This window comes from Chenopodium album, chromosome 24, assembly GCF_948465745.1.
Source record: "Chenopodium album chromosome 24, dcCheAlbu1.1, whole genome shotgun sequence".
Classification (NCBI taxonomy): Eukaryota; Viridiplantae; Streptophyta; class Magnoliopsida; order Caryophyllales; family Amaranthaceae; genus Chenopodium; species Chenopodium album.
The window spans coordinates 27,160,121-27,179,675 of NC_137857.1; the positions used below are offsets into that span (position 1 = coordinate 27,160,121).

Consider the following 19,555-nt stretch of genomic DNA (forward strand, 5'->3'; position numbering starts at 1 on the left):
TTAGAGAGCCCGAGATTTGAATCTTTTACTTCCACTCAAAACTAATCATTATGCCCCAATAATTTATAAGTTCACGTAGGTTATTTAAGTATATTAAATAATTGATTACAATAATTACAGACGGTCCCGGTGAAAGGTCTCCCTCTTTTTCAAAATCCTACCGGACCAAAAAAAAGCCAATATAAAATTTCGAACTATACAAACATAATAATATAGCATACAATAGTTCAATTTTGAAAGGCTCGTCCCAAACTGACCTAATTAGCCGAACCTGATTGACCGATCCAGACATTCGAATTGACACCACTGGAAGAAAATTATCCACGAATTCAGAGGAAAAAGAATATTCCAAAACTAAAATAAAATAAGAATAGAGGGGCATGATTTGGATTCTAACAATCTATCATTTGTGCAGAAGAGGGGGGACCCATTTCAATGAAAGAAAAAGGCAAAACGGAGGCAGCTGAAAAGGAAAGTGGGTCAAAACATATAGCGTATTTGGGACGTGAGATTATATTATAAAACGTCGGCTATCAATGAATTGAATGGGATAAGATAGTAAGATACAACAGTGCAAGAATCTATTTTCACACATATGGTTCTCATTTAAGCTTTTTCACAATTAATAGTAATCAATTAACCTAGTCTTCCTTGAGAGTTCTACTTTAACTTTAGTTCATCGAAGGTGATAGACAAGAACCGTTTTACATGGGGACAAATTGGTATGGTAGTTGTTGTAATGTGGTGGGATATTTCGAGATTGATTAATGATAACGTTGAAATGCTGATAGAAAAAAGCCTTTTATTGTTCAGTGTATTGGATGGATGTCAACTAGTTTACTTATATTAAAGTCTTCGACGTGTTGTTAGTATAAGGATCAAATCTCGTGTACATCATTATCTTCTACGAGCGTACTTTAAAGCAAACATAAATAGTATAAGTTTCTGGATCTTGACACAATTTAGAGTTAGATAAATTAGTCAGAGTTTAATAGATTCAAATGTACTGTTTTATTTAGTTAGTCACATACCAATTTAAATCGAATATGCAACTGAACCGTAAGATTGTGATGTTAATGACATATGGGATAAATTGAAGGATGAATAGACAATCTATTTCCAAATAGAATTGAACTTTGCATAATCTTGTTAGATTTGTTTGACCAAAAGAAGACTCTACACACACTTACGTTTTCTCCTACCTCAAGTTGAATATAAACATGTTGACCTTCTCAACAGCAATGTATACCCCATTACCCCATTTCGTCAATCCGATAGCAATTATTGTACATAAAATTTAAATTGTTAATACAACTTTATACTACCTTAGAAAGATCATGAATCTACCAAGGTATACTTTTGCCTTAATAACCTTATAGAGAATTCTTCTAATTCTTAGTTCTATATATTTTTTTTAGTACCGATTTAAAAACAAATTTAACCTATCCATTAGTAGTTAAGAGGGTACCTTGCTTATGAACTAATCAAAGTATTAACATGGACTACATGGTCCAACATTTTAAATAATGTTTTCCTAACTACTCCTGATCAGCTGGTTAAGAGCAACTCAAATGACAAGCTAATTTTCAAATAAGCTTGCCATGTTACATAAGCTTTTAAGCTAATTATCATTTTAGCTACTTTGAGCTTCAATGACTAGCTATTATCTTACTACTTAAATGAACTCCACCTCCTTAATTAAACTTTTTATATTTCATTTTATTTATTCTATTTTTTTATAGACAAGTTTTTTTTGCAATCATTTTAGCTTTGCCAGACTAATTGCATTTTCAAGCTCCAATAGTCAGCTATCAGCTAGGATTTATTTAATATTATAAGCAAGTTCCTAGCTACAATCATTGAAATTGCTATAAGCACTCTTCCAAAAAAAAAAAAAAAAAAAAAAAAAAAAAAAAAAAAAAAAAAAAAAAACTAGATAAGAAATACTATTTGCATCTTATTACACTCTCTCCGTCTCAAATTACTCGCAACGTTTTGACTTTTTGCACTATTCATACATCTCACTTTGACCATCTTTTTTAGCTATTATATGAAAGTCAATGTAGTCATGTAAGATGTTGCTGGATCTATTTTAATGTATAGTTTCTTAATATAAACTTTTCACAGCTTTTATAAGGGCTCGTTTGGTTGAATGTAGGAATTGCAAATTCCTTGGAAAATTGATTTCCCATGAAATTGAACTTCCTAAGAAATTCTAAAAAGTGTTTGGTTAACTAAGGGAAGTGGAAATTCCCATAGGAAGTTCCACTTACTTAGGTCCCCCTAGGTAATTAACTTCCCCCATTTTGTGGGAAGTGGAAATTCATGGGAATTTCTACTTCCCATTAATTTGTCAACCAAACAACTGTAAAGAATTGCAATTCCTAGGATTTCCAACTTCCCATTTTTTTGTCAACCAAACAACCCCTAAGTATATAATAAAAGATATCGATGGTCAAACATGTATATCGACAAGTGTGTCCAGTCAAAATGTTGCAAGTAAACTGGAACAGAGGGAGTATGTATTATTTCTGTCTCAAAATACATGTTTCCTCTTTCAAAGAAAATAAAAAAAAAAATATTTTTCCTGTCTCTCATACTGCCTGCCCCATAATTTTTTATTTGCATCTTTTCTCTGTTTTTTAAGAACTAGTTATTTAATTAATTTACTTATGTTTAAGAAAGCTCTAAAACTAAAGTCCTGCTCACCTCACATTAAAAAAATTAACATTTATAGCATGTTCACATTTACTGAAAAGAGCTGAACTGAACTGATTGGAGCTAAACTGAACTGAATAGAGCTGAAATGAATATTTTATGATTGAAGGAAATTAATTAAAAGCTGAACTGAACTGAAATTAAGCCGAAGTGAACAGACCCTTCAGTTCAATAACAAAAAAATATTTAGTTCAATAACAAAAAAATATTTAGTTCACATTAAATATAATATTTAATCATAAAAAATCGGTAGAGAATTAGTAAAATAAGTTTTAATATGTAAAATTAACTTCTATTCAGTAAAAATAATTTAATTTGAAAAAAACAATAACTTTATCTTAATAAAAATAATTTCAATTCAGCAAAAATTAGATAAAAGAAATATCGGCTAACATTCTTCTATGCATTTTTTTTTTTACAAGAAAAAAAAGGATTTTATAATTGAAAAATAGCCAAACAGCACTTACAAACAATTCCTAGGAAGTCTGAAATTCCAACACAAGTACAATTCATCTTAAAACTAGTTATATCGCAGATTCGATCAACGATCGCCTTAATAAAAAACTTCATCCGAAGCAATACAATCTGTGAGTTAGCACTAATTCGGCTTGAGATCCACGGATGAGTAGTTGTTTGGGTGAAAAAACTCATATGACCTTCTAAATACTTTCGGAGACGATGAAACCCTAAATCTTCAAACCTTATCACACGAACAAACAAAGAAAATAACCCTAATTGAACATTCTTCTATGCATTCAAAATAAATTGGAATTTTTTAGGATGGATGGAAGGATGGATTGAAGTAGTATACGGATTACGGAGTGTAGTGTATACAAGTAGCATATATCTTACATATATATTCCTTCTATCTATTACCATTGTAAAAATAAAAAAAAAAAAAACAATAAAATTCCTTCAATCTACAAATAACTCATCTAATATTCTTTATTAGGATGTGTACAAAAAAAAAAAAACATCTTCATATAATCTAATTTGAAAATTTCTCACTCAATAATCCATGTGTTTGCGACCCATATGATGTATGAACTTTCTTTCTTTCACACTCTCACTCGATATTTTATGTCATTTGACTCTATTTATCGACAAACTAAGACCTTGTTTAATTCACCTTATTTCAGGATCTTATTATTTATTTCAAATTAGATCACAAAAAATAAGCTCATATCACATCATATCAGAAAAAAAAAAAAATTTAAACACATTGTATCTTTTTTATGTACGATTTTTAATCGTTAAAATATCTTAATTTCGTTAACCAAAAATTTCCTTGTATAAAAAGTAGATATTAATAAAATACGCATTATTATGAATCCAAGAGCTGCCTACTTGATATATTTCTTCTGTTAAAGTTTGGTCAAGTAAGTCAAGCAAATTAAATTTGCTAAAAAAAATTAATAAGTTCAGATCAAATTTAATTAGAAAAATATGTTCAGATCATATCAGATAAGCAAAAATAAGGTGAATCTATTAACCTAATTTAATACGAGTAGAAGATTATTTGATGACAAAAAGAGTTTGCAGTGTTTTGAATAGTTGTAAATAAACTCATTCCTACCTTTTAAAAAGTATGAGATTACTCTTATGAAAAATGTGCTACTATGTATCAAACTATCAATTATACTCTGTATCAAAATGTGCACTTACATGTTTACCTTTCTAATAACTTTAATTTGTGTATCAAACTATCAATTATACTCTGTATCAAAATGTGCACTTACATGTTTACCTTTCTAATAACTTTAATTTTATAAAAGGAAAGTTAATTGTGTGTGTGTGTGTTTTTTTTTTACATTCATTAATATTAATTGTCTTTTTTTTTTAAACTATTTAGAATAGTGTGCGGATAATTATACCATTTAAATATTTGTTTACATGTTTTTCCATATTGATGTACGTAATCAACAACTGCTAGCTAAGTTATCTAAAAAATGGAATTATAAAAATATGTAATAGCAATGGTCAGTGGATGCTATGTGCCTTCACTCTTCCGTAGTTACTCTACCATTGATAATGGATGTGTCACCTCGATCAGGTTCTCAAGATAGAGCTTTCCTATGTAAATTAGTCACGCACTCACTTGCCCCTTTATTTCACATATGCTGCTATTTTGCGAATCCATTGCAACCACCGTCGCCATCATCGTAGAAACTTGCAAATCAATTTTAGCCATCGACGTTGTCCTCTTCAAATACTTCATTATATATATATATATATATATATATATATATATATATAGGGAGAGGCTCATGTGAGAACACCTCTCTTATGTGAGAAAACTTTATATATGAGAACACATTTATGTTCTAATATGCTAAGGTAAATGTTATGAAAATAAACTAAACTCATCATCTTCAACCTCAACATTCTCTCTCCTCTCCCCACAACACTATCTAATCTATAGCTCCTCCATCACTACTACCGCATGTTTCATAACTTTTACGCCGCCACCTCCACCACCAGCCAACATTCTTTCTCTTCTCTCTGCCATCATGTCCACCACTCTCTCTCCTCTCCCACGATGACCACCTTCACCACATGCTCAAGAATTTCGTGTGTTTTGTATCAACTTTTGAACAATTATAATCAAGACTTCAAGTTGTGAAGCTTAATCAAAGGTAAACCAAGCTTAATTGACAACTTTGTATGTGAAATCAATCCAAATCAATCAAATTGGTCAAATTATATAGACTTTGAAATTTCAAGGAATTTTAATTGAATTTAAGAAAACAAAAATTCAATTGTTTTATGCTACATTGAAAATCAAGAATAAACTTATTTCGAATCAATTCGTTGTAAAAATCAATTTTCAATTTGTGTTCTATACTAACGGATTATGTTCGGATTATATTTAAGTATGTTCTAAATAACGTTACATATGTTCTAAAATATGTTGCATATGTTCTAAAAAATATTGCATATGTTCAGATTTGTTTTTTGAGTTCAATGTCTTAAAATTTAAGTATCATGTTCCAATTAAAACTATATTCTAAAAAGCTAAGTTTATTCTTCTAAGAAGTACATATGTGTTAAGAATAATTGAGTCTAGGTTTTAAATTTCTAGGAATTTTGTTTTAAAAGCTATACTACAGAAAGTTAAGTATGATGTTCTAAAAGATGTTGCATATGTTCTAAAAAGTTCTTCTAATGTTCTAAATTTTAAAGTGTTCTCACATAAGTATAGTGTTCTCATATATATAGGTGTTCTCACCGGATCTCTCCCCTATATATATATATATATATATATATATATATATATATATATATATATATATATAGAAGAAGGCTCATGTAAGAACCCTCCTCTATATAAGAACCCAATCTTTAAGAACCAATCTCAGCCCTTTATTAATTATGATCTAACCATCTAAGATGATCCTTTAGTAATGACAATTCTGTAATTTTGAGAATTTCGTATTTAGAACATATAAAAAAAACTTAGAACATGGAAATTTTTTTTGAACATAGGTAAAATTTCAAAACATAAGCTGAAAAAATTTAGAACATAAGCAGGAAATTTTAGAACATAAGAAAATTAATTTTGAAGATAGCAAAATTTAGAACATAAGCAACCAAAAATGTTAGAACATAAGAAAAATATTTCGAAGATAGCAAAATTTAGAACATAAGCAACCAAAAATGTTAGAACATAAGATAAATTTAGAACATAGGTAAAATTTTAGAACATAAGCTGAAAAAATTTAGAACATAAGCAGAAAATTTTAGAACATAAGAAAAATAATTTTGAAGATAGCAAAATTTAGAACATAAGCGACAAAAAATGTTAGAACATAAGAAAAATAATTTGGAACATAAATTGAAAAAATGATTTATAGCATAGGTTAAAATTAATAACATAAGCTGAAAAATTATTTGGAACATAGGATAAAATTTAGAACATAAGATGAAAAATTAATTTAGAACATAGGAACAAATTTAGAACATTGAAAATAATTTGGAACATAAGTAAAATTTTTTTTGAACATAAGCTGAAAAAAATAATTTAGAACATAATCTAAAAAACAATTTTGAACATTGGAAAAAAATTTGAAACATAAGTAGAAAACTTTTAGAATATATGAAAAAAATTTAGAACATAAACAGAAAAAAATTTAGAACATAAGAAAAAGTTTAGAACATAAGGTGTTCTTACATAAGAAAGGGTTTTTATATAAGGAGGGGTTCTTACCGGACCCCTCCTATATATATATATATATATATATATATATATATACATACATACATACTAGGTTAGATCCCGTGCCATGCACGGTTTTTCAATATTTGTCACAGAGTATCAATTTAAAATCTATTATTTTTTAATTTTATCTCAAATCAAGCTACTTAAAATAATATATTTTTTTTCTTTTTTGAATACATATTATATTCCTTTCTTCTATTTTGAACCATTATGACATTTTTTTTATTTCAAATATGATAATTATTTATTCACCAACTATGTTAAGTTGAAATATATATATTCATGATTTTTTTTTTACTATAAATAATCATTATACATTAAAAAGTAATTACTAATATAGGAATTTATTTAAACAAAGATATGGTTAGATATTTAAGTTTATAAATTTATTATTCTACGATTTTTTCTTCCTAAAGTTTGAATGTAAATATTTTGTGTATATTTTCCAATCAATTTTTACAAAGTTTTAATTTTTTTTTTTAAAAAAAATATACTTAGGACACACCAGAAAATGACACGTGTCATTGCTGGTGTGTCCTAAGTATATTGTTATATATATATATATATATATATATATATATATATATATATATATATATATATATATATATATATATAAGACAGAAGTATCTAATGAAGTATTTGAAGAGGATAATGTCGGATGCTAAAATTGATTTGCATGTTTCTACGATGATGGCGACGGTGGTTGCAATGGATTCGCAAAATAGCAGCATATGTGAAATAAAGGGGCAAGTGAGTGCGTGACAAATTTACATAAGCTGAAAAAATTTAGAACATAAGCAGGAAATTTTAGAACATAAGAAAATTAATTTTGAAGATAGCAAAATTTAGAACATAAGCAACCAAAAATGTTAGAACATAAGAAAAATATTTCGAAGATAGCAAAATTTAGAACATAAGCAACCAAAAATGTTTAAACATAAGATAAATTTAGAACATAGGTAAAATTTTAGAACATAAGCTGAAAAAATTTAGAACATAAGCAGAAAATTTTAGAACATAAGAAAAATAATTTTGAAGATAGCAAAATTTAGAACATAAGCGACAAAAAATGTTAGAACATAAGAAAAATAATTTAGAACATAAATTGAAAAAATGATTTATAGCATAGGTTAAAATTAATAACATAAGCTGAAAAATTATTTGGAACATAGGATAAAATTTAGAACATAAGCTGAAAAATTAATTTAGAACATAGGAACAAATTTAGAACATTGAAAATAATTTGGAACATAAGTAAAAAATTTTTTGAACATAAGCTGAAAAAAATAATTTAGAACATAATCTAAAAAACAATTTTGAACATTGGAAAAAAATTTGAAACACAAGTAGAAAACTTTTAGAATATATGAAAAAAAATTTAGAACATAAGAAAAAGTTTAGAACATAAGGTGTTCTTAAATAAGAAAGGGTTTTTATATAAGGAGGGATTCTTATCGGACCCCTCATATATATATATATATATATATATATATATATATATATATATATATATATATATATATATATATATATATATATATATATATATATATATATATATATATATATATATATATAGGGTCGGGATCCGGTGAGAACCACCCTTTATGTGAGAACCACCACCAATGTGAGAACCAATACCAACCATTAGATTATATGAAATTCAACAGCTGAGATTAAAATACAAAACCCACCCAAACCCAAACCCAACATCAACCATAACCTCTTTCTCTCTCCAGAAAAAATTACCCAGCTTATTTCTCTCTCTCCTAAGTTGAAGGTGGAACATCAATGGCTTGAAGCTTTAAGGATCAATACTTTCTCTCTCCTCTTGTTCACTTATACATAATTTTGGTAAGTAATTTTTGAATATCTTGCCCTTAGTTCTGGTTTTTCATTATAATTTTCGAATAGAATTATCTCAATTTAGTATTTTCATCAAAATTTTCGAATTTGATGTTCTAATTATCAAATTTTAGTGTTCTGGAAAATTTCGAATTTGAATGCTCTTATTTTGGTTATTTGAGTTTGACATTATGATTATTGCTAGATTTTTTGAGTTGAGAGTTCTTAATTTAGGATTTTCATTATCAAATTATCAATAATTGAGGTTTGTTCGTACTTTTAACTTTGAATTGCATGTTAATCTGAATGTTCAAAATATTTTGATTTTACATCTCTGAAAATTTTGGAATTGCATGTTAATTTTCGAATTGAATTACATGTTAATTTTCGAATTGCATTAATCGAATTGAATGTTTAATTGCATCAATTCTTTGATTGAATTGAATGAATTATTTAGGTTTGATTAATTTGATAGAGATTTTAGTGATTGTAATGATGTCAGATTAAACTTATGATAAAAAATGTTCTGAAATTTCCAATTGAATGCTCTTATTATGTTGTTAGTAGGTTTTTATTTTCAATTGAATGCTGTTATTATGTTCTTATTTTCAATCAAATTTAAAATGAGCAAATAAATTAAAATGAGCAAACCTAAATATGTATAATAGAACATTTAAAATGAGGTAACTACAATTAAAATGAGCAAATATTAATGACATTCACAAGTAATTCAAGGATCTATAAGTACTCAGTATACAGAATATGCACAACAATACATTTTTCTTTTCCAAATACAGGAGCAAAAATAATTAAAATGAGCAAATATAATCAAAATGAGCAAACATATTATGAGTTCCTTGGTCTACTTGCCTGCGTACAAGCCCCACCCCTTTCTTCTTGGTCTGTTTCCTGCACACTACACACCCTTCTTCCACTTCCCTGAACAAACCTATCCCCCCTGCACACTACAATTTTCTCCCACTTTCCTGAACAAACCAATCCCCCCTTCTAATTTTAGATTCTAAAATTATTGTGTATGTATGTGTGTGTGTGTGTGTGAGTGTGAGTGAGTGTAACAGTGTGTTTGTGTGTGAGTGTGAGTGTGAGTGTGAGTGAGTGTAAGAGTTTATGTATGTGGGCATTGAATTGCATGTTCATTTGACAAATGAGCATTGAATTATTTGCTCATTTGACAAATGAGCAAAGAATTGTATGCTTATTTCACAAATGAGCATTGAGTTATTTGCTTCTACGCACAAGCTCCACCCCCTTCTTCTTGGTCTGTTTCCTGCACACCAACCACACTCCCTTCTTCTACTTCCCTACACAAACCTATCAATCCTTCAAGGTGATAATTGAATACCACTTGGAACAACATGAGTGGTTAGGTTATATGTACAAGATAAGAGACAAGTGGATTCCGGCCTATTTCAGAGATGTGTTCCTTGGAGGAATAATGCGTACAACATCAAGATCCGAAAGTGAAAACAACTTTTTCTGCTCCTTTATCAATCCTCATGTGTCACTTGTTGAGTTTTACTTGAGATATGAAGCTGTAATTGATGCCCAGAGACACACTCAAGGTCAGAATGATAATGATTCAAAGCACAAATATCTTGAGTGCAAAACACCACTAGGGATAGAAAATTATGCCTCACATTTAAAATGAGGAAATAAATTTAAAATGAGCAAACCTAAATATGTGTTATAATATAGAAAAAAAATAATGAGCAAACATAATTAAAATGAGCAATTTGAACATTCAGCGATCACAATGGTGATGTGAATGGTGTGTTGATTGCCTCAGGCTTTGTCAAGTTGTGTGAGGAATATGGTATTTACAATGCAAGAGTTTCTGGAGCAAAACCTCAGCTTGATGTTCGGTCAGCAGCTAGATGGGTACCTCCGCCTAGTAATGTAGTCAAGGTGAATGTTGATGCTCATATGATGAGTGGTGTAGGGGTGAGTTTGGGGGTGGTTATAAGGTATGCAGAGGGGGCTTTACTGCTTGTTGCTGTAAAGAAGACCACCAATTGCTGGCAGCCGAATCAGGCAGAAGTTGCTGCTGCTAGATTTGGTGTGGAGTTGGCTGTGCGGATGGGCTACAATTGAGTGGTGTTGGAATGTGGTGCTATTGATGTAGTGCGTACTGTCAAGAAGAAGGTCATTGGTGCTGCTCCTATTTTTTTGCTGTTTGATGATATTGTAAGGATGTCAAATGCTTTTATTTCTTTCGATTGCATTAATGTTAGAAGAGCGGGAAATACTTTGCTCATTTATCAAATGAGCAATAATTCTTTGTTCATTTTGTCAAATGAGCGAAAATTGTTCATTTATCAAATGAGCAAACAATTCTTTGCTCATTTATGAGATGAGCAAACAAATCTTTGCTCATTTATCAAATGAGCAACAATTCTTTGTTCATTTTTTCAAATGAGCAAACAATTCTTGTTCATTTATCAAATGATCAACATATGGTTAAAAATTTATAACATAGAAAAATAATTTAAAACATGTGATAAAACCTATTAGCTCAATTGGTAGAGCACTATGCAAATGCATAGGGGATGTAGGTTCAATTCCTACATAGGTTATCTCTATAAAAAAAAAATTAATTAAAAAAAAAAAAAAATCAAATTCGCACTAAATTATACGAGCAAAAAATTGGTTTGAAATGATTTATAATCATATAAACTTTGTTACAACTAAACTCTCATACAAACTTGTGTCTCAACAGTACATTAAATAAATGAACCTACGTGGGATTCGAACCCACATCTTTTGTGCATTTACACAATGCTCTACCCGTTGAGCTAGTAGGCTAATGTATTCAAAACACCAACAACAACAACAAAAATTATTTAAAAATGAAATGTGAAAGACTTACATTATATTTTCTTCAAACCTAAATCCCACTTTTGCAAACCCATGCCTCATCATTGCAACTCCACGATGCAAATGATCATCATCTGAAGACTTCCAGGGAATATTAAGCACAACATACTCCATATACTTTATCTCTTTCGACAAAATGACACTTTGAATACTTCCTTCACCAACCATAAACACATGAAAATGCGCTTTTCTGAAAATTAACACATCAAATTAAAATAAGAATGAGCAAATAGTTAGTTGCTCATTTGTCAAATGAGCCAATACTTAATTGCTAATTTAACAAATGAGCAAAAAATGAGCAAATAGTTAGTTTCTCATTTGTAAAATGAGCAAATAATTAGTTGCTCATTTGTCAAATGAGCAAACATTTCTTTAATCAACAATCATTTCTTTGCTCATTTGTGAAATGAGTAACCATTAGTTTGCTCATTTGTCAAATAAGCAAATAATTAGTTACTCATTTGTAAAATAAGCAAACGTTTCTTTGATCATTTGGGAAATGAGCAATCAATTTTTTGATCATTTGGGAAATGAGCAATCAATATTTTACTCATTTAACAAGTGAGCAAATAATTAGTTGCTCATTTGTCAAATGAGCAAATTAGTTGCTAATTTAACAAATGAGCAAAAACTTAGTTGCTCATTTGTCAAATGAGCAAATAGTTAGTTGCTCATTTGTCAAATGAGCAAACATTTCTTTAATCATTCATTAAATCAACAAGTATTTCTTTGCTCATATGTGAAATGAGCAATCAATTATTTGCTCACTTGATAAATGAGCAAATATTTCTTTACTCATTTATGAAGATGTTACATGTTCTGTGTCTGCAACACTCATACAGATGAAAGATCAATTATGATTTCAGCCACTTCTATCACTAATGAAACACAAATATGCATAGAGCAGCATTACCAAATCATGCTAGAGAACAGGTTAGCACTATATGCAAGCATCCCCAAAATTTAGTCCTAATTGACCAATTACCATGCAAGCATAGTAGGTAAGGTGTAGTATGTAATTGCTGGGGATTGGAAAATGATGATAGCAAGTAATTTCTATCTCATTTATCAAATGAGCAAGTAATTTCTTGCTCATTTAGCAAATAATCAAAAAGTTAATTGCTCATTTCTTAATTGAGCAAAGAATTACTTGCTCATTTGTGAAATGAGCAAACATTTCTTTGTTCATTTATGAAATGATCAAGTAATTCTTTAATCATTTGTTGTCTATAAGTCTGTTTGGCCACAAAGTGCAATTCAATCTTGCCCAAGCTTAGCTGAGTTACAAGTTAGTGATGACATAGACAAAAATCCAAAAACGTTAATCCGATTAAATTGATAGAACTCGTAGAAGGCTATGACTTCAAATCTTAAGTAATGGTGATAGAAAATGATGATTGTCAATTCCTCCTAGAGTCATTGTAACAACTCCAAGCTACCCTAAAATGGAAGATGACCTGAACATGAACAATACACTCTTCTATACCCATATTCTAATTATGTACGAAGTAAAACGGAACAAGGGCATAACAACAGTTACAAGGGCTATATTGGTCCAATAAGCTTTCTTAAGCATGACATATAATTAATGAGGTGTTCGATCAGCAAACATCATAGGTAATAAAAAAAAGAAAAAAAAAAAGAATATCCATAGCTAGTAAATCATCTAACCTGTCTTAAAGCTTGATGTATAATATCATCAATTATAAACGGCTTTAGCATCCACATTTTGCAGTAGCTATCCAATTCATTGGTGGATGATTTTAGATTCAATGAAGAAACAATCTTTTCCTACATTGTATAATCTTGTTTCACCATGCTGTATATTACTGCCATAGAGGAGGCACAACCAGCAGCATCAAGCTTTCGAGAAGCAATTACTTCTTGTTCTGAACCCAGGGAATCCATATCTAATTGGTCATCTAGGTTCATGATCAAAGCATTGCCTGCCTTATCCATAAGACTTTGAAGTTCATCAACTATGCCTTTGGCTTTAAGTGAATAATCCCGAAGGTTACCCAAACTTGTGTTCAGCTAACTAACACTCACTGTGCTATCATAAGCATCAATGCAACTAGCTTCTACATATGCACCAACCCTCTTAGTTTCATTTGCTTTAACAATGCTCTTGACCAGCTCTGATGATTCAAATATTGAAGGGCGTCGAAGAAACTCAACTGGCTGTTGAAATCTAACAAGAAACGTTTGGCCAACTTCCACTAACTCTTCAAACTTGATAACTCCCACCATAAATTCTGCCAGGATCCCCCTAATTTCATCATCAAGATTGGATTTTCCTTCTTCCATTCTGAAATCCATAAGAACATAAGTTGCCATACTAAAATGAAAAGCAATATATAAAGACGAAGTTTGTAGTCCTATATAAAACATCACAAATATTCATCGATTATCAATCGACTAGCAATTTCTCTCTATTATCATCAATGTCATCCTTACAAGTTACGAGTACAAATTTACTTTCAATGTGGTTCATTAGACCTCACAATCTTACGCATAACATTTTTCAACTCCAACCAAAACAGCTTCATATCCAAGCACAAACTACCAAGGGCATAACAACAGTTACAAGGGCTATATTGGTCCAATAAGCTTTCTTATCAATTTTGACAGCCAAGTGGATAATAAACTTAACTTTATTGGATGAAAACATCTCATGGTGCTCAAATCTTGGGATACAGAACATGCTTCAGTAACAAGCTAGCAGACACTCTTTTACTACCTACCCTCAAAAAGCTACTCATGAATCCATATTACTGCTCCTGCTCTAGACTTAGTGATATGCTCGGGTTCTAGCTTATTATCTTAGCCTCATCTAATTAGTATCAACTGCAATTCATTAGCCTCATCTAATTGCTTGGTCTCGGAATCATGTACTAATGGGAACCGAATATTAAAAAATACAAACCTTATAACAGCAGTGAGTAAAACCAAACACTCATTTCATTCCTACTGTCTAGCCAAGTTATCACAACCAACAAAACTGAATATCATACTTCTAGTAGCAAAAAGTATGTGAAATTACTCAAATAAAGCTAAACACAAAGTATTTTACTAAGCAACAAACAGACAATGAGCAAGTAAATATAAAATGAAAAAATAAAAATAAAATGAGCAGAAACACATACATTGTATTTTCTTGAAGAACATTTGCATTTGCAGAATCCATAGCAATTACTTCTAGGTTTCCAAAAAAAACAAAGAAAATGTAAGATGATTATTCAAATGAAGCAAAATTAAAACTAAAAGCAACTAATAATTACTCAAATATAAATTGAATAGAAATCACCAGGAAAAAAATCGAACAGAAATTGAACCGAAAATCGGCAAAAAAATTGACGAAAACCTTAATCAATATAATGAAGATTTCAATTGACGAAAACCTTAAGTAATCAAACTAAAATCAACGAAAATCACCTTGACAAAGAATCAATGAAGTTTGAAGAAGAATTGATGAAGAATTAAAGCAAATACCAGTAAGAAAGGGAGTAGAGAAATTGAAGGAGGAGAGAGAAAATGGCGCATCGAATGAAGGAGGAGAGAGAAAACGCTGAAAAATTGATTTTGAAATTATGTTTCATTGGGATTAATTGTGGCCGTTGGATGTAATTGATCCAACGGTTATAATGAGTCCTCACATATAATATTGTCCTCACATAAGGGATGTGGTCTCATATGATCCCATTTCTATATATATATATATATATATATATATATATATATATATATATATAGGGGAGGGATCCGGTGAGAATAGGTTCTTATGTGAGAACATTTCTAATATATGAGAACAAATCTAAGCCTTAGGATAAACGATCTCAACGGCTCTAATAAAACCAAACTTTTCATCAATATACTTGTTAATCAGAAAAACAGAGTGAAGAAACTACGAGCTTCAATTTCAATGAGATTCAAGGATTTCGAACACAATTCCGTTCGATTTTTGTCAGATTTCAGCAATAGCAAGAATCAACAAGCTTCATAGATTATTCGGGTAAATAATCAACAAAAGTTCTGTTAGATTTTTCCTTAATTTTTGTCAGTAGTTTTCGAATTTCATGGTTTGAATGTTGGATTTTTGTTATAATTTTAGTAATGAGTGATCTTAATTTAGTATTTTCGTTAAAATTTACAGATTTGATGTTCTAATTTTCGATTTTAGTGTTCTGGAAAATTTTAGTGTTCTTATGCGATTTTTCGATTTTTTGCTTCAATTTTTTGCTGCGATTTTGTTTGATTATGTTTGCTGCGATTTTGTTCGATTTACTATATGATTTTGTTTGATTATGTTTGCTGCAATTTTAATTCTTATGATTTTGTTTGCTGCGATTTTGTTCGATTTTCGATTATGTTTGCTTTATGTTTGATTATGTTCCATTTTCATCAAGCATTTGTTTGCTTTATGTTTGATTATGTGGAGTGCTTTTTTCTTTGATGTGGAATTTATTAAACTTAATTGCTTGGATTGAATTTATTTTTGCAGGTTCATTATATTAGGTTGACAATTATGGATGAACAAGCAAATAATGAAGCAATTTTTTTTATAAACTTGGATGTTTTTATGTATAACATGTTCCAAAATCGTAGAACATGGTTGAAAATTTTAGAACATGTGTGTATAAAATTGGAACATATGTGTATAAAATTAGAACATGTTGGTAGGAAAACAACGGAAAGTAATAAATGAGAATGTTGATGAGTGAAATTTGATAAATAATTTGGATCATTTGATTTTAGAACAAATGAGTAAAATTTTGGAACATGTTTTGATTTTTCTAATGGGATGTCTAAAATCATGTGTTCTAAATATTTGATCATGTGTTCTAAAGTTTTAGTCTAATGTTCCAAATTATGCTGTAAATAATTAATTAAACTTTAGTCTTAAATCTATGCTCTAAATAATGTCTTCTGTTCTGATTTAATCATGTGTTCTAAATATTAAATCATATGTTCTAAAATTTTATTCATTTGTTCTAAATTTTTTTTAACTTGTTAAAATTACTTTTGTGCAGAAATAATTAACAACAACGAACAACTTGATAATGTTTCTAATGCCAATGCAAGTGTGCCAACTACTCCTACAGTAGTACCTATATTAACTCCCGGAGGAACAAAAGAATGGTTTCCTATGTGCCGCAATGAGTTAAAACCTGCAATAGGAATGAAATTTAATAGTGTTGATGAGGGTGTTGAATTTTATAAATCATATGCACTTGCTGCTGGTTTTAACACTAGGAAGTCTACCAGTAAAAGGCATACAGAGAAAAAATTGGCATTCCAATATGTCTTATGCAACAAACAGGGTTTCAAGGAGAAGAAAATGCCTATTGTTGAGAGTATTCTAAATGATAAAGAAGGACAAAGCAAGGAAGGCAAGATTTCAATAACAAGAAAAAGATTAGTCACTCGTGCTGGGTGCAAAGCTTTTATGTTGTAAAATTTATTTTTAATATTATAAAGTTTTAGTCTAATGGTCCAAATTATGTTTTATAAACTCATTACCTTTATGCTCTAAATAATTAAGTAAACTTCAGCCTTAAATCTATTCTCTAAATAATGTCTTCTGTTCTGAGTTAATCACGTGTTCTAAATATTAAATCATATGTTCTAAATATTTAATCACGTGTTCTAAATATTTACTCATATGTTCTAAATATTTAATCACGTGTTCTAAATAGGTACTGCTATATTTCGTGTGTAATGAAATTTGATCTTCTTGTTCTAAACAAGTGCAACATGGCATTTACTCCATTTACAAGGGTTGATCATCACAAGAGTTGCATCACTTTTGCGGCTGGTTTCATAGCAAAGGAAGATATTGAATCATTTGAGTGGTTGTTCAAAACATGATTGTGTTAGTTTGGCAGAGGGCGATGATGAAGATATCAAAGACCTTGTGATTAATCTTCAATGATTGAGGCTGAATTTGGAAGCTAAGAGGAATGCAAGAAGTAATGTTGAAAATAATGCTACTAGCATATGTTGTGGGGAATTGAGTCACCATTGATTTGGGTAAAAATACCCAAGGCCAGTTGGCCCACTCAGAGTCCGCCACGTGTCACTGAAAGGGGCGCCACCATGGACCAATCAGGGAATGACACGTGGCAGACAGATAAAAGGATCCCGGATTGGCGGCTTTTAGGCCCAAATCCCGAGGTCTGCTAAGCTGCACGAAACCCTAGTAAGTGCACGCTTTTCGAGAAACCTATAAGTAGGAGTTGACCTCCTCATTTATGGGGGGACACGATTATTCAGAACTTCGGATACACTAAACCACCTTTTGACCCATTGACGTTGACACTGACGTTTAACACTTTACACTCAGTGATTACCAATCATTGTTAGAACTGTCACCCCCAAGGGTACAGTACACTTGAGCTCGGAATCCGAGCAGATATCCTTTACATTCCGCACCTTAAACTCTGGACTTGGACTAACTTAAGCTTCGGAGGCGGACCACCGACCATTTGGTGGCTCGTTGTTTTGCAGGTACAGGCATCCAGGTGGAGCGACCAGTCTTAGTGTTGTAACTCTCCCGAGGGACTCAAAAAACCCCGAAACATTTGGCGCCGTCTGTGGGGAGAGTACCTCTAAGATGGTCACTTCGGAAACTGTACCAATTAATGTAACCAATCGGCCTCCGGAAACCAATCGGCCTCCGGAGACCAAACAGCTACCAGAGACCAATCGGTCCCTGGACGAAGTGTTGGTCCAGACGGACCATGATTCAGGTGACGACGGTGACGTCGAAACTTATACTGCTAGAGATGGGTCTCTCATCTCCAGGCGCGTCCGCAGCAAAGAAAAGCGGGAACGCCCTCACTCTCAGAATGCTCCGAACAAACCAGTCGGACATTCAAACAAGTCGTCTGACACTACCCATGCGGAAGGGTCAGACCCAGTAACTAGAGATGAGCTCATGAAGCTTGTGAGCACTCTCCGTGGTGAGATAAAACAACTCACCAACAAGAAGTCGGCTACTCCTTCCAAGGAGCAGTCGGCCAAGAAGTCAGCCCAATTGGGCAAGCACAAGTCGATCAGGGACCGACAGCCGACTCCTCATCCCAAGGACACGGCTCGGCCTCAGTTTGACCTCTCAAGACTCCGTTTCCCAGAAACAGTTGCAAGAAAAGCCATTCGGCATGTTCAGCCGGATGGTAACAAGAAAACATTCTCTGATGCTCGGCATTACATCGAGCAGAAAAGAAATGAGCTTTCAGAGTCGGCCTCAACATCGACTTATCATGAAAGCACTCAGCATACCTCATTAAGGTATTCACAATCTGTGCATGAGACTCCAATAAGCAGCCCCTTGGTTCAAGTTGGACCTCATGTCATCCAGCCGGCCCAGTACATGGCTCAGCCAATGTACCAATCGCCAGCTCAACCATACATTCGGCCTGCCTTTTATGGAGGACAGGCGGCATGCGGCTATCAGCCCATGGACTGGCAGCTTAGGCTGCAACACCTTAGAGTTCAACCCACTGCATTCTCCAAGGAAATTACCGACGCCGAACAGCCGGCCAAGGTTAAAAATGTGTTGGTAGGAGCCTATGATGGGACCACCAACCCTGAAGACCACCTGCTAGCATACACCCACCTCATGTATTTACAAGGGTTGGATGATGCCGCATGGTGTCGCTGCTTTCCAGCCACCTTGAAGGGCATAGCCCAGCAGTGGTTCGGCAACTTGCCGGCTGGTTGTGTCAATAGCTTCAAGACGCTTGCGTTCTTGTTTGCTTCCAACTTCTCCATGAATATCCCTGCCAAGAAGACAAGCCTTGATCTTGGCAATGTACAGCAGGGAGATAGGGAAGGTTTGCGTTCCTATGTCAGGCGGTTCAATCTGGTACGAAT

General features: G+C 31.8%; 1 protein-coding gene across 1 annotated transcript; it reads right to left on the reverse strand.

Annotated features, from left to right (window-relative positions):
• Positions 1 to 11,668: 11,668 nt before the first annotated feature.
• LOC145610724 (uncharacterized) lies at positions 11,669 to 14,017 on the reverse strand. Its single transcript, XM_081666026.1, has 3 exons — positions 13,730 to 14,017; positions 13,476 to 13,630; positions 11,669 to 11,870 (listed from the first exon to the last, which is right to left on the reverse strand). Exons 1-3 carry the CDS (start codon positions 14,015 to 14,017, stop codon positions 11,669 to 11,671), a joined length of 645 nt encoding a protein of 214 aa, XP_081522152.1.
• Between the last annotated feature and the right edge of the window lie 5,538 nt (positions 14,018 to 19,555).

Excerpts from the sequence above, each read along its gene's own strand:
- LOC145610724 (XM_081666026.1), bottom strand. The coding sequence starts at position 14,017 with ATGGCAACTTATGTTCTTATGGATTTCAGAATGGAAGAAGGAAAATCC. Across the intron at positions 13,631-13,729 it reads TTGATGCTTATGATAGCACA|GCAGGCAATGCTTTGATCAT; the intron begins GTGAGTGTTAGT and ends CTTATGGATAAG. Across the intron at positions 11,871-13,475 it reads GTGAAACAAGATTATACAAT|AAAAGCGCATTTTCATGTGT; the intron begins GTAGGAAAAGAT and ends GTTAATTTTCAG.